At 42.4% G+C, this 12988-nt stretch overlaps 1 protein-coding gene across 1 annotated transcript; it reads right to left on the bottom strand.

The window, feature by feature from the left end:
* Nucleotides 1-535: 535 nt before the first annotated feature.
* BSX (brain specific homeobox) lies at nt 536-12543 on the bottom strand. The gene is made up of 3 exons (XM_060787036.2): nt 12267-12543; nt 4533-4729; nt 536-1234 (listed from the first exon to the last, which is right to left on the bottom strand). Exons 1-3 carry the CDS (start codon nt 12529-12531, stop codon nt 929-931), a joined length of 768 nt encoding a protein of 255 aa, XP_060643019.2. The 5' UTR covers nt 12532-12543; the 3' UTR covers nt 536-928.
* Between the last annotated feature and the right edge of the window lie 445 nt (nt 12544-12988).

Below are 12988 nucleotides of genomic sequence, written 5' to 3'. Positions count from 1 at the left end.
AAAAACAATCAGCACTGGCAAAATTACCATCAGTTAGCTGCAAAAGGATCTGCAGGCATTATTCATGGATATATCGCACATGAACTCATCTTGTGTTTCAAATAATATAATTGTAAAAGTGGTCCCAGTGGTGATCGGCACACTGGGTGTACTGCCTAAAGACCTTGGCCTGAACTTAAAAACAATCAGCACTGGCAAAATTACCATCGGTTAGCTACAAAAGGATCTGCAGGCATTATTCATGGATATATCACACATGAACTCATCTTGTGTTTCAAATAATATAATTGTAAAAGTGGTCCCAGTGGTGATCGGCACGCTGGGTGTACTGCCTAAAGACCTTGGCCTGAACTTAAAAACAATCAGCACTGGCAAAATTACCATCGGTTAGCTGCAAAAGGATCTGCAAGCATTATTCACTGATATATCGCATAGTTCTAGACACTTGGGAAGGGTCTAGATTGAATACAAATACATGTGATTGAATACAAAAGTCAGCATAGTGATCTTATTTGCTGTGTACCAATCTTGTTATATATGTATGTAATAATAATGATAGTGATAATGATGATAATAATCTCCAACATGGGGTTTTTCTTTGTATGTGTTTGTTTTTCTATTGAAGTCTCAGACCCCGGCCCTTAAATCGACTCTTTGGGCCAATGAGTCGAAGCTGAGGACATGTGTAAGCATGTGCATAAGTGGATGTGTCACATTCTGCCTTCACTGTCGGAAATTTATGCCAAATATGTCATGAAGATGCACTCCTTCCCTGCTTCAGGGGCCTGGTTCCCACTGAGGAAGGAGAACACGCATCTCAGCGCATGAGTGAAGCCATTCCCTCCTGTCCCATGACAGTTTTCAACCAAGATAGGAATCAGAGGGGGTCAAGAGGGTGGGAATGGGAAAGGTGGCTCTATTGGGACCCCTAAATGAGGTGCTGGGGGCCCCCACACAGCTCAGCCCCTTCTATGATATCCACTTCATCTTCGGTTTCCTCCAGAAGGTAAGAAGGAGGCTGTGGAGGGCCAGCTTTGCAAGAGGAGGAGGAAGAGGAGGAAGAAGAGGAAGAGGAGGAGGAAGAGGAAACACTGGGTTTCTCCAAGGCCCCCAATTCTGGGTCGCTGCTGGCCCCAGACTCCGCGCCTTCCCCTGCCAGGCCTTTGGGCTCCTCCTGGCTCTTCCTCAGCTGCTTTTTGTGCTTCATCCTCCGGTTCTGGAACCAGGTCTTGACCTGCAAGAAGGACGAGAAGAAACACTCATCTGAAGGGAACCACAGGTTTGCTAGCCTGCCCTGGGGAGCATCTGCACTGCAGCATGACGGTGAGTTGACCCCACTTTGCATTGCTATGTCCCAAGGCTACAGAATTCTCGAAGTTGTAGTTTGACAAATTATAGAATGAATGCAGTTTGGCCCCACTTGAACCACCCATTGAATTCTGGAGTTGTAGCTCAGTGAGGCCCCTGCACTCTTTGGCAGAGAAGGCTACAGTGCTTGTAAAACTACAATTCCCAGAATGCCATAATACTGAGCCACACCAGTCAAAGTGGTGTCTAACTATATGCATGCTCCAGTCAAGATGCAGCATTTGAAATAAGGAGGCACAAGGTCTGACTCTATGCTTGTTTGTTTATGGATATTTTTAAAGCTCTTGCAAAACTACAATTCTTAGGCATCCATAGCCTTGAGCCATTGTAGAATGAATGCAGTTTGGTCCCACTTGAACCACCCATTGAATCCTGGGAGTTGTAGCTCGGTGAGGCCTCTGCACTTATTGACAGAGAAGGCTACAGTGCTTGTAAAACTACAATTCCCAGAATGCCATAACATTGAGTGAAAGTGGTGTCCAACTATATGCATGCTCTGATCAAGATGCAGCATTCGTCTATTTCCATTTGAAATAAGGAGGCACAAGGTCTGACTCTATGCTTGTTTGTTTATGGATATTTTAAAGCTCTTGCAAAACTACAATTCTTAGGTGTTTATAGCCTTGAGCTTTTGTAGAATGAATGCAGTTTGGCCCTACTTGAGCCACCCATTGAATCCTGGGAGTTGTAGCTCGGTGAGGCCCCTGCACTCTTTGGCAGAGAAGGCTACAGTGCTTGTAAAACTACAATTCCCAGAATGCCATAACATTGAGTCAAAGTGGTGTCCAACTATATGCATGCTCAGGTCAAGATGCACCATTTGTCTATTATTTCCATTCGAAATAAGGAGGCACAAGCTCCGACTCTATGCTTTTTGTTTACAGATATTTTTAAAGGCCTTGCAAAACTACAATTCTTGGGATTCCAAAGCAGTTAAAAGTGCTGTCCAACTGCATTCATTCTCCAGTAAGGATGCAACTGTAGTTCATTCCTAGTGAAAATAGTGAGAGGTGGGGGTCTGTCTCTTAACTTGTGTGTTTATGGATATTTATAAAGGCCTTGCAAAACTACACCTCTTAGGATTCCATAGCACTGAGCCATGGCAGATAAAAACACTGTCCAACTGGATGGATGGATACTAGCTAGATAGATAATGTATAGCTAGGGAGATAGATGGATGATAGGGAGGAAGAGAGACAGACAGACAGATAGATGTATGGATGAGGAGATAAACCGATAGTGAGATAGATGTATGAATGGGGAGATAGATGTATAGACAGGGAAGAAGATAGATAAATAGATAAATCAGGAATTAGGGGGTTGAGAGACAGAGGTAGATAGATGTATGGATGCGGAGATAGGTAGGTAGGTAGGTAGGCAGGCAGGCAGACAGACAGACAGATAGATAGATACTTAGGTAGGTAAGTAGGTAGGTAGATGGATAGGCAGGTAGATCTCTGTATCTGAGATAGATAGATGGATGGATGGATATTTAGATATATATATAGAGAGAGGGAAAGGATAGATGGATAGATGGATAGATTGATAAATAGATGTACTGGTAGATCGATGGATGGATGGATGGATGGATGGATGGATGGATGGATGGACAAATAGGTAAACAGATAGGGAGGTAGATATATAGGTAGGTAGGAAGGAAGGAAGGTAGTTGGATAGGCAGGTAGATCTCTGTATCTGAGATAGATGGATGGATGGATATTTAGATATATATAGAGAGGGGGGGGAGGGAGGGAGGGAAGGAAGGAAGGAGGGAGGGAGGGGGAGGGACAGATGGATGGATGGATGCATATTTAGATATATATAGAGAGAGGGGGGAGGGAGGGACAGATGGATAGATGGATAAATAGACAGATGTACTGGTAGATGGATGGATGGATAGATGAGCAAATAGGTAAACAAATAGGGAGGTAGATATATAGGTAGGTAGGTAGGTAGGTAGGTAGGTAGGTAGGTAAGCAGGTGGACAGGCAGATAGATGGATGGATGGATGGATGGATGGTAAGAGAAAGAGAGAGATAGACATAGAGATAGAGACAGATAGGAAAAAGAGGCAGGTAGGTGGGTAGGTAGGTAAATAAATAGGTAGATAGGGAGGTGGAGAGACATATAGATAGATGGGTAGTTAGGTAGTGAGATGGATGGATGGATGGATGGGTGGGTGGGTGGGTGGGTGGGTGGGTGGGTGGATAGACAGACAGACAGACAGACAGACAGATAGAGAGATGAGGAGATAGACAGAGAGACAGATAGATAGTGAGATAGATGTATGGATGGGGAGATAGATTATAGACAGGGAGGAAGATAGGTAAATAGATAAATCAGGAATTAGGGTTAGAGAGACAGAGACAAATAGATGTATGGATGGGGAGATAGGTAGGTAGGTAAGTAGGTAGGCAAGCAGGCAGGCAGGCAGACAGACAGATAGATAGATAGATAGTAGGTGTATAGATAGGGAGAAAGATAGGAAGCTAGATAGATAGGCAGGTAGGCAGGTAGATAGAGATAGATAGATAGATAGATAGATAGGCAGCTAGATAGATAGATAGATAGATAGATAGATAGATAGATAGATAGGCAGCTAGATAGATAGATAGATAGATAGATAGATAGATAGAGATAGATAGGCAGCTAGATAGATAGATAGATAGATAGGCAGGTAGATAGATAGATAGATAGATAGATAGGCAGGTAGATAGATAGATAGATAGATAGATGATAGATAGGCAGGTAGATAGATAGATAGATAGATAGGTAGGTAGGTAGGTAGATAGATAGATAGATAGATAGATAGATAGGCAGGCAGGCAGGCAGGCAGGCAGGCAGACAGACAGACAGATAGGCAGGTAGATAGATAGATAGATAGATAGATAGATAGATAGATAGATAGATAGATGATAGATAGGCAGATAGATAGATAGATAGATAGATAGACAGACATTTCTTTCGTGTCAAAAGTATTGCATAGATAAACAAGTATAAAACTGATAAAATAGAGGAAAGACAAGCGGCTAAATAATTTTGGATAGAGGTAGAGAGACAGGTAGGTAGGTAGGTGGGTGGATAGATGGATGAGTGGGTGGTCCTCCGTACCCGTGGATTGCAGGGCCCTTTGGAGGGAGGCCACCCTTTTTTGTGGGGCTCACCTGGGTCTCGGAGAGGCTGAGGGCGGTGGCGAGCTCGACCCTCTCGGGCGTGGAGAGGTAGCGCTGCACCTCGAAGCGCTTCTCCAGGCCGGAGAGCTGCGAGTCGGAGAAGACGGTGCGGGCTTTGCGGCGGCGGCAGTGCTTCCCCGGGAGGTCGCTTTGCGCGTGGGGCGGGAAGAGCGCCGGCACCGGGAGACCTGCCGAAGGAAAATCGGGACAGGTCTCTCTCTGGACGATGGCTCCCAGCAGCCTTGGGCAAGGATACCGGGAGCTGTAGTCCGCAAGAGAACCTCGAGGTGCCTAACAACAGCCCTGCAAGACGGGCAAGGCGCAATTGTGGATGGAACGCGTGGAAAACAACAAGTCACCCTCCTGCGTGGCCAGAGAGCTTTCATGGGGAATGTTTTGGTGGGGTAAATTGAAGGGCCAGAAAGAGGTTATTTTGTATTCACATGTACATAACAGCACAGCACATACGCACACTAGGTCCATCGTTGTTGCTGTTGTTGTTGTTGTTGTTGTTGTTATTTGAAACACAACAAGATGAGTCCACAGCAAACAAGATCACTCTGCTGGCTGTTGTGTTGGATCACACGTCGGACACTTCCCAAGTGTCTAGGATTGTGTGATGTATTATTATTATTATTATTATTATTATTATTATTATTATTATTATTATGTTTATTTTTATGTTTATGTTTATTATTACTATTGTGATTATCTTTACGTGGATTGTATTTATTTATACCCCGCTTTTTTTCTCTCCACAAGGAGACACAAAATACCCTTGAACCTTGGCGTAATTTCCCCTCCAACCAAAATAATAATAATAATAATAATAATAACAACAACAACAACAACAACAGTAATAATAATCCGGATTGTAAGGACACGACCCTTGCTTTTCTACCCACGTTCCCTCTGAAGCCCCCTTCTACACAGTCATATAAAATCCAGATTATCCTCTTTGAACCGGATTATATTACAATGTGGACTCAGATAATCCGGTTCAAAGCAGAGAGTGTGGATTATCTGCTTTGATCATCTGGATGATATGGCAGTGCAGAAAGAGCCTAGAAGAGCTGGGGAAGTTACTAGTTTTAGAAAGAAATTCAGTTGTGCGTGTGTGGAGATGAACACGGGTATATGTATGTGTGTATACCCACATGTGTATATGTATGAGTGTATATGTATGTATACACACAGGTGTATATATGTGTGTGTGTGTGTGTGTGTGTGTGTGTCTATACATATACACGTGTAAATGTATAGGTATGTGCATATATACACATACATATATATTCACACATACACGCATATACACACATATCTATATGTATATAAAAATGCTCTGTGCATAATGAGTACCTTAAAAACAAAAGAACCAATGAACGAAATCACATCAAATTTGGCAACAAAACGTCTCACAACACAAGAAGTGACAGTCACTCAACAAATTATGATTTTGTCATTTAGGAGTTGTAGTTGTTGGGATTTATAGTTCACCTACAATCAAAGAGCATTCTGAACTCCATCAGCAATGGAATTGAACCAAACGTGGCACACAGTTCTCCCATGACCAACAGAAAATACTGGAAGGGTTTGGTGGGCATTGTCCTTGAGTTTTGGGAGTTGTAGTTCACCAACATCCAGAGAGCACTGTGGACTCAAACAATGATGGATCTGGACCAAACTTGGCACAAGCACTCAATACGCCCAAATACACAGATGGAGTTTGGGGAAAATAGGCCTTGACATTTGGGAGTTGTAGGAGGCTAGGAGCCCCGGTGGCGCAGTGGGTTAAAGCACTGAGCTGCTGAGCTTGTTGACCAAAAGGTCGCAGGTTCGATTCCAGGGAGCGGCGTGAGCTTCCGCTGTCAGCCCTAGCTTCTGCCAACCTAGCAGTTCGAAAACATGCAAATGTGAGCAGATCAATAGGTACTGCTCCGGCGGGAAGGTAACGGCGCTCCATGCGGTCATGCCGGCCACATGACCTTGGAGGTGTCTACGGACAACGCCGGCTCTTCGGCTTAGCCATGGAGATGAGCACCACACCCCAGAGTCAGACATGACTGGACTTAACGTCAGGGGACTACCTTTACCTTTACCTTTCCTATACATTTAACGTTATTTCCTCATAAATAAGCCTTGCAAAAGAGAGCTGCATCTTCCGCCCCTTTTCCACCTCCAAATCCCTCTCTGCCTATTTTCTTGCACTAGATCCGTGTCGAGTCCGGTTTACTCCCCTGTAAACCCATCCGAACCCGCAGCCTTTCTCTTGAATGCCTTTCTCCCTGCTTTTCGGGCTGAAAAAATACATCAACAACAACCCCTGGGTGCTTCAGAAGAAGCAGAAGGAAATCTCCCATCGCCCATTCCCTATCACTCCTGGTCGCTTTGGTTCTAGGGAACTTATATATTTCAGCATACACATACATTACACATATACATGTATGTGTGTGTATTATGTATGTGTGTGAATATTATATTTCATTATATTATATGCACAGAAACATACACATACATATGTATATGTGTGTATACATCATATTATATATAATGATATATACATATAATATATGATATATACATATATATATTCACAGTCACATACACATACATATGTGTATGTGTGTATATATCACATATATAATATTATATGTTATTATATTATATGTACAGAATATTATATTTTATTATATATGTACAGACACATACACATACATATGTGTATGTGTATATATCATATATGTCATGTAATATACATGTGTATGTGTGCATATATCATATATCTAATATATTACAATATATTTGATATATGATATATGCACACATATACATACATATGGAAGTGTGTATATATCATATATATCATATAATATTATATGTGTGCAATATATATTATATACACTGACACATGCATATACATACATGTGGATGTGTATATATATCATATATATATTCACAGACACATACACATACATGTGTATGTGTGTATATCATATCTATATAATAATACATATATATATTCACAGTCACATACACATACATACATGTGTATGTATGTATATATCATATATATAATATATACATGTGAGTATATATAATATATATAATATATTATAATATATTAGATATATTCACAGTCACATACACATACATACATGTGTATGTGTATATATATCATATATATCATATATATGTGCAATATATATTATATACACAGACACATGCATACATGTGTAAGTGTATATATATCATAATATATATATGTGTGTGTGTGTGTGTGTGTGTGTATATATATATATATATACACACACACATACACAGAACCAGACACATACATGCATGTGTATGTGTGTATATATATTATATAATACACACACACACACTATTATATTATTTATTATATATACACATACACATACAAACACATGCACACATATGTTCCTATAGTCTCGACTGTTTCATGGAGAAATATTCCTTTTTTAAAAAAATCCCTAAAAGGGAGCAAAATGAATGCGATTTCCGTGCCTTCAGTTGGATCTACACCGCATTATATACTTGGTGTAGACTACCGCAGTTTTCTTGCGCCGAATTACAGTTTAATGCACCTCCACCCCATTACATGGAGCCTGAGTATCTCTTAAAGAACAATTTCCTTGTGGATATATTGTTGTTATTATTGGTATTATTATGATTATTTCGGATTATTTCCTCATTTCGGAGGGTACCTTCTTTTCTAGCCGAATCCGACTGGACTTTGCTCAGAAATCAAGCGCTCTCCGAGACAGAGAGAGAGAGTGAGAAAGAGAAAGATAGAGAGAGAAAGATAGATAGAGAGATAGATAAATACAAAGAAAGAACGACAGATAGATAGATAGATACAGACAGAAAAATAGACAGATAGATAGAGAGAGAGAGAGAGATAGAAGGAAAGAAAGAGAGAGAGATAGAAAGATAGAAAGAAAAATAGAAAGATAGATAGCAAGAGAGTGAGAGATAGAAAGATAGATAGAAAGATAGAGAGTGTGTGAGAGAGAGATAAATAGAAAGAAAGACAGACAGATTGATAGATAGAAAGATAGATAGATAGAAAGAGAGAGAGAGAGAGAGAAATAGAAAAAAGACAGACAGGTAGATAGAAAGATAGATAGAAAGATAGAGAGAAATAGAAAGACACAGATAGATAGAAAGATAGAAAGAGAGAGAGAGAAATAGAAAGAAAGAAAGACAGATAGATAGAAAGATAGAGAAGCAGATAGAAAGAAAGAAAGATAGATAGAAAGACAGAGTGAGAGGGAGATAGATAGAGAGGTAGAAAGATAGATAGATAGATAGATAGATAGATAGATAGAAAAATAGATAGATGATAGATAGATAGATAGATAGATAGATAGACAGACAATAATTGTTAAAAGTAAAATCTGGTATCTCTTTTTCACAAATAGGATAAGAAATCAAACGAATCGACTCTCTCTTCTTCTTTCCGGACTGAATCCCTCTTCGCTTGCCACGAATTCCCCATCATATCCATTTCCTATTCTCGAATTAATTCGGTTCAAAACGGACAAAACCAATGTGTGAAGGGATAGAGAGCGAAAGGTAAAGGATGGGGCCGTTTTTTGACAGAGGGACAGTTTGGGAAAAGGCGGAGGAAGTGTTGGGAATGCGCTTTGGCGGGCGAGAAAGTGGCTCCCAATCCCTTCCACCGAGGACTCTCTGAAACCCATTCGTTCCATGCTGGAGCAGGAAGTTAAACCGCATCGATCCCGTGTCTCTGCTCTTGCGGGAGTGTGCCCGTTTGGGATTGTTTGGGAAAGAGTCTCTGGCTTTCAAAGGAAACCCCCCAAAAAACGAGGAAGGAGTCCTTTATTTTGGTTGCGTCAATGCGCAATTTCCCAGAGGATTCGCCTCGAAGCTGCTTCAGGATGCGGGGGTAAAATAGAAATAATGCGTTTGTCTGGCCATGTTCCAGAAGCATTCTCTCCTGACGTTTCGCCCACATTTAGGGCAGGCATCCTCAGTGGTTGCGAGGTCTGTTGGAAACTAGGCAAGTTTGGGTGGGAGAAAGAACTCTTTTCTCTTTGAATGTTGCAATTGATCGCCTTGATCCCTTGCAGCTTCAAAGCCTGGCTGCTTCCTGGCTGGAAGAATCATTTGTAGGGGAGGTGTCAGCTGGCCCTGATAGATAGATGCAGGCGAAACGTCAGGAGAGAATGCTTGTGGAACATCGCCATGCAGCCTGGAAAACTCACAACAACTCGGCCATCAAAGCCTCTTCGAAAATACACTGGCCTTGATTATTTCCTGTCTGGAATTCCCCTGTTTTTCTGAGTGTTGTTCTTTATTTACTTTTCTGATTTTAGAGCTTTTAAAAATACTGGTCGACAGAATTTGTTCATGTTCATGGTTTCCTCCTTTCTATTGAAATCTAAAATTTGGGCAGTAAATTAAGAACAACACTCTGAAAGCAGGGGAATTGCGGACACGAAACCGCCAGGGCCAGCTAACACCTCCCAACAAAGGATTCCCCCAGGCAGGAAGCAGCCAGGCTTTGAAACTGCAAGGCTATTCAATGCTAATTAAGGTGGCCAATTGCAACATTCACACTTGCCTCCAACAGACAAGATCTCCCACTTTAGACATCATTCCACACACACACACACACACATATATATATGTACACTAAACCTCCTTTGCTTAGTTTCCAATATACTCACAACTTCTGAGGGTGCTTGCCATAGATGTGGGCAAAAAGTCAGGAGAGAATGTCTCTGGAACATGGCCAGACAGCCTGGAAAACTCACAATGTAGATCCACTCATGCCAATAATAATAATAATAATAATAATAATAATAATAATAATAATAATATAGTTCTGATTTGCTGTGACATACTGTGATTTTGTGACAGTATAATAATGCTAAAATAATGCTAATAATAATAATAATAATAATAATAATAATATAGATCTGATTTGCTGTGACATACTGTGTTTTTGTGTCAGTATAATAATGCTAATAATGCTAATAATAATAATAATAATAATAATAATAATAATAATATAGATCTGATTTGCTGTGACATACTGTTTTTTGTCAGTAAAATAATGCTTATTATTATTATTATTATTATTATTTTATCCACCTCCCGTTGTGACTCAAGAGAATAAATCCATGTAACAGGATGCACACAGTGTTTCGGTGAGTTTTTCGGGCTGTATGGCCATGTTCCAGGCAGGTCTCCTCAGAGGTTGAGAGGTCTGTTGGAAACTAGGCAAGTGACCTCACAACCTCTGAGGATGCCTGCCATAGATGAAGGCGAAACGTCAGGAGAAAATGCTTCTGGAACATCTCCATACAGCCTGGAAAACTCACAACAACCCAGTGATTCCGGCCATGAAAGCCTTCGACAACACGTCAGGAAAATACTTTTTTTTCTACCTTTTCCTTGGTTTCTAATTCCCTAGATGTAATTTTCCCCAAAACTTTGGTTGCGCTTTGTTTGTTTTGTCGCCTTGCAAAAACCCAAAACAAAAGAGAAAAGGCACGGAAAAGCGGCTTTTGGGGTATATTTTTCGTTCGGGAGGTTTCCTACCCACTGAACAACCCAAAAGGAAGCATCAGGGACACTTTTTGGGGGGCACCAAACGCATTCAAAGTTGGGGTGCCTTTCAAGTTGGACTTTTGGCACAGAAGATGATGTTTGGCTCTTGCCTTCCTCCCTCCAAAGCCTTCCAAAGGCAAAGTCCTCAACCCATCCATTTCTAAACCATCTCCCATACTTTTGGGGGGGCTCCAAGGTGTGAGACGTGGCGGACAACATACACAAGACAACAACAACAACAACAACAACAGAAGACGGCTCTTGCCTTTCTCCCTCCAAAGCCTCCCAATGGCAAAGTTCTCAACCTATCCATTTCTAAACCATTCCCCATACTTTTGGGGGGTATCCAAAGTCTGGGACGTGGGGGACAACACACACAAGACGAGAAGGAGGAGGAGGAGGAGGAGGAGGAAGAGAAGAAGGAGAAGGAGAAGGAGAAGGAGAAGGAGAAGGAGAAGGAGAAGGAGAAGGAGAAGAAGAGAAGGCGGCTCTTGCCTCCCTCCCTCCAAAGCCTCCCAATGGCAAAGTCCTCAACCTATCCATTTCTAAACCATCTCCCATACTTTTGGGGGTCTCCAAAGTCTGGGACGTGGGGGACAACACACACAAGACAAGAAGAAGAAGAAGAAGAAGAAGAAGAAGAAGAAGAAGAAGAAGAAGAAGAAGAGGAAGAAGAAGAGGAGGAGGAGGAGGAGGAGGAGGAGGAGGAGGAGGAGGAGGAGGAGGAGGAGGAGGAGGAGGAGGAGGAGGAAGAGAATGCGGCTCTTGCCTTCCTCCCTCCAAAGCCTCCCAAAGTCCTCAACCTATCCATTTCTAAACCATCTCCCATACTTTTGGGGGGCTCCGAGGTGTGGGACGTGGGGGACAACACACACAAGACAAGAAGAAGAAGAAGAAGAAGAAGAAGAAGAAGAAGAGGAAGAGGAAGAGGAAGAAGAGAAGGCGGCTCTTGCCTTCCTTCCTCCAAAGCCTCCCAATGGCAAAGTCCTCAACCTATCAATTTCTAAACCATCTCCCATACTTTTGGGGGGCTCCAAAGTCTGGGACGTGGCGGACAACACACACAAGACAACAACAACAACAACAACAACAACAACAACAACAAGGCGGCTCTTCCTTCCTTACCCGAAGCGGTGAGGAAATAAGGCGAGTGGTGGTGATGGTGGTGGTGTTCGGGTTTGTGGAGACTTGGATGGTGTGGGTGAGGGGCCAAGAGGGCCGGTGGGGGCATCAAGGGGTATCCGTAGTCCAGGAGGGGGACCCGGGCGTGGAAAGGATCCGGAGCCATTTCCCGGAGAGGTTTGGGTTTGTGGAGCAGGATGTCCTCGATGAAGAAGGAGGTCGGGCCCCGGTGGGAAGAGAGCGAGTGGGAGGTGAAGTTGAGGTTCATGGCTGCCTTGCTTCTCCTCCTTCTCTTCCCTTCTTCCTAGAGCAAGGCTTTGGGGGGAAAGGAGACAAGGTTGGAGAGGAGGTGGGTCGAAGGGGGATCTCCTCTCCAATCTCTCTCTCTCTCCAGCCAACCAAAGAAGGAGGAGAAAGGAGGAGGAGAAAGGAGGAGGAGGGCTGCCTTGCCTTGGCTTGGTGGGGCAACAGGGAGGCAAGCCAGAAGGGAAGGAGGCGCTGACCAAGGTGCTGAAATCCCTCTCTACTCAGGAAGAGTCCATTCTGGTCCTATTGGCCAACACAAGCTGAACATTCTTCCCCCAAAATGGTTGGCACCAGAAGTTGTCAGAATGTGTATTCAAGCTTCCTAATTGCAGCAAGGATTTTTTTTCTCCCACCCTGGACATTCCAAAGATATATTGATTAACTGATTGATTAATTGATTGATTGATTGACTGACTTAC

This window comes from Anolis sagrei, chromosome 7, assembly GCF_037176765.1.
Source record: "Anolis sagrei isolate rAnoSag1 chromosome 7, rAnoSag1.mat, whole genome shotgun sequence".
NCBI classification, from domain to species: Eukaryota; Metazoa; Chordata; class Lepidosauria; order Squamata; family Dactyloidae; genus Anolis; species Anolis sagrei.
This window is presented reverse-complemented; position numbering and strand designations above follow the sequence as displayed.